This window comes from Eimeria mitis, genomic scaffold (genome assembly GCF_000499745.2).
Source record: "Eimeria mitis Houghton genomic scaffold, Emh_scaff3544, whole genome shotgun sequence".
Taxonomy (NCBI): Eukaryota; Apicomplexa; class Conoidasida; order Eucoccidiorida; family Eimeriidae; genus Eimeria; species Eimeria mitis.
Window position 1 is genome coordinate 1 of NW_013571888.1, and position 1,218 is coordinate 1,218.

The window sequence follows — 1,218 nt, forward strand, 5'->3', positions numbered from 1 at the left end:
AGGAGATTAATGTTTTGAAGGTATTCAGTAAAGCTGATTGATAGAAGCCCTGCATCCGCTGATGACTAGCACTATACTTGCACTGCACTGCGGCGAGCGATCTAGCTGGACTTTTCTGAGAACTACTGGTATCAACGGTAGCTAGGCTCAAGGCGAAACAAAATCTTGAACATCACTAGGAGTCTCATATGTACCAAAAGTGCTTCGTCTTGAGTACAGCTACGCGTGCCAAAACAAGCCGCGCCCCAGAGTTGAGGTCCGGAGTATGAAACAGCTTATACATGCGACGTATGTCTCAGCATAAATCCGTTTGAGAAGCTGTACGCACCTCGACAGGCACAGAGTAGTACATGCGGAAACAAAAAAAAATACAATTCGAACAGTCCAGTCTTAACGCAGAAGACCGCAGGCAATTCCTTGAGAGCGGCCAGCAGAGTCCCACGAAAACATTCACTGCTGGGTTGCCGTGGCCTCCTTTGCATTTCGACTGCTACCGCCACCCTCAGGTGGTCGCGAACTATACAGAAGAAAACATGAGAGTGCATGAAAGAAACGCTGCCCGCGGTATTCGAGCCCCAGTAGACTATCTTGAAGCTTCTCCCAAAAAAACAAAATCCTGGAAGTCCAAAATGAGTATCCGCGTGGGTTCTTTGCCTCAACGGGGAGACTCATCCGCCAAGTATTGCTTCTAAGACAAGCAAATCATAAACACACACGCAAGCACAGGCAGCTGGTTAGCCCCAGTGAAGTGCAAACACCGCCAGAACCATACTAGATTCGGCTCGCAGGGAATAACACTATAAGAAAATTCCGGACCGAGCGAATGCATCTTACTATTTTTGTCAGGTAGCCAAATCGATCGCCGTCAATGATGAAGAACGGAAATCCTCTAGCGCCGTATTTGTTCCTCAGATGTCGACTGATAACACTTTGGTGAGGATGCCCTTCGACCATAACCACCACCTAAAAAATCACTCAAAAGACACAACTTTCTTCGGTGTATCGTCGCACTGCTCAGCAGCTACAATGCCCCTCGCGGGCCTCAGGGTGAGCGATCGGCTCCATTCCTGTGGTTGAAGCGGCCCCTCGCCAAATCTACTCCCTAAATACGCTAGCCCAACCACTGGCGTGTACTACGAGCCCTCTCTGCTTACCGTATCCTTCCCGGCCCTTTTCAGTGCCCGAATCCCGATGCCGCAGTACTTGCAACGTCTGTAG

General features: G+C 49.5%; 1 protein-coding gene across 1 annotated transcript in view; it reads right to left on the reverse strand.

Annotated features, from left to right (window-relative positions):
* Nucleotides 1–655: 655 nt before the first annotated feature.
* The window catches only part of EMH_0067100 (uncharacterized protein), a gene marked incomplete at both ends in the record, with an annotated part of 1,905 nt that continues 1,342 nt past the window's right edge, over nucleotides 656–1,218 (reverse strand). Inside the window, 3 exons of the mRNA XM_013498588.1 lie at nucleotides 656–688; nucleotides 835–944; nucleotides 1,155–1,216. Coding sequence (XP_013354042.1) covers nucleotides 656–688; nucleotides 835–944; nucleotides 1,155–1,216 — 205 coding nt within the window. The remainder of the gene's footprint in view (nucleotides 689–834; nucleotides 945–1,154; nucleotides 1,217–1,218) is intronic.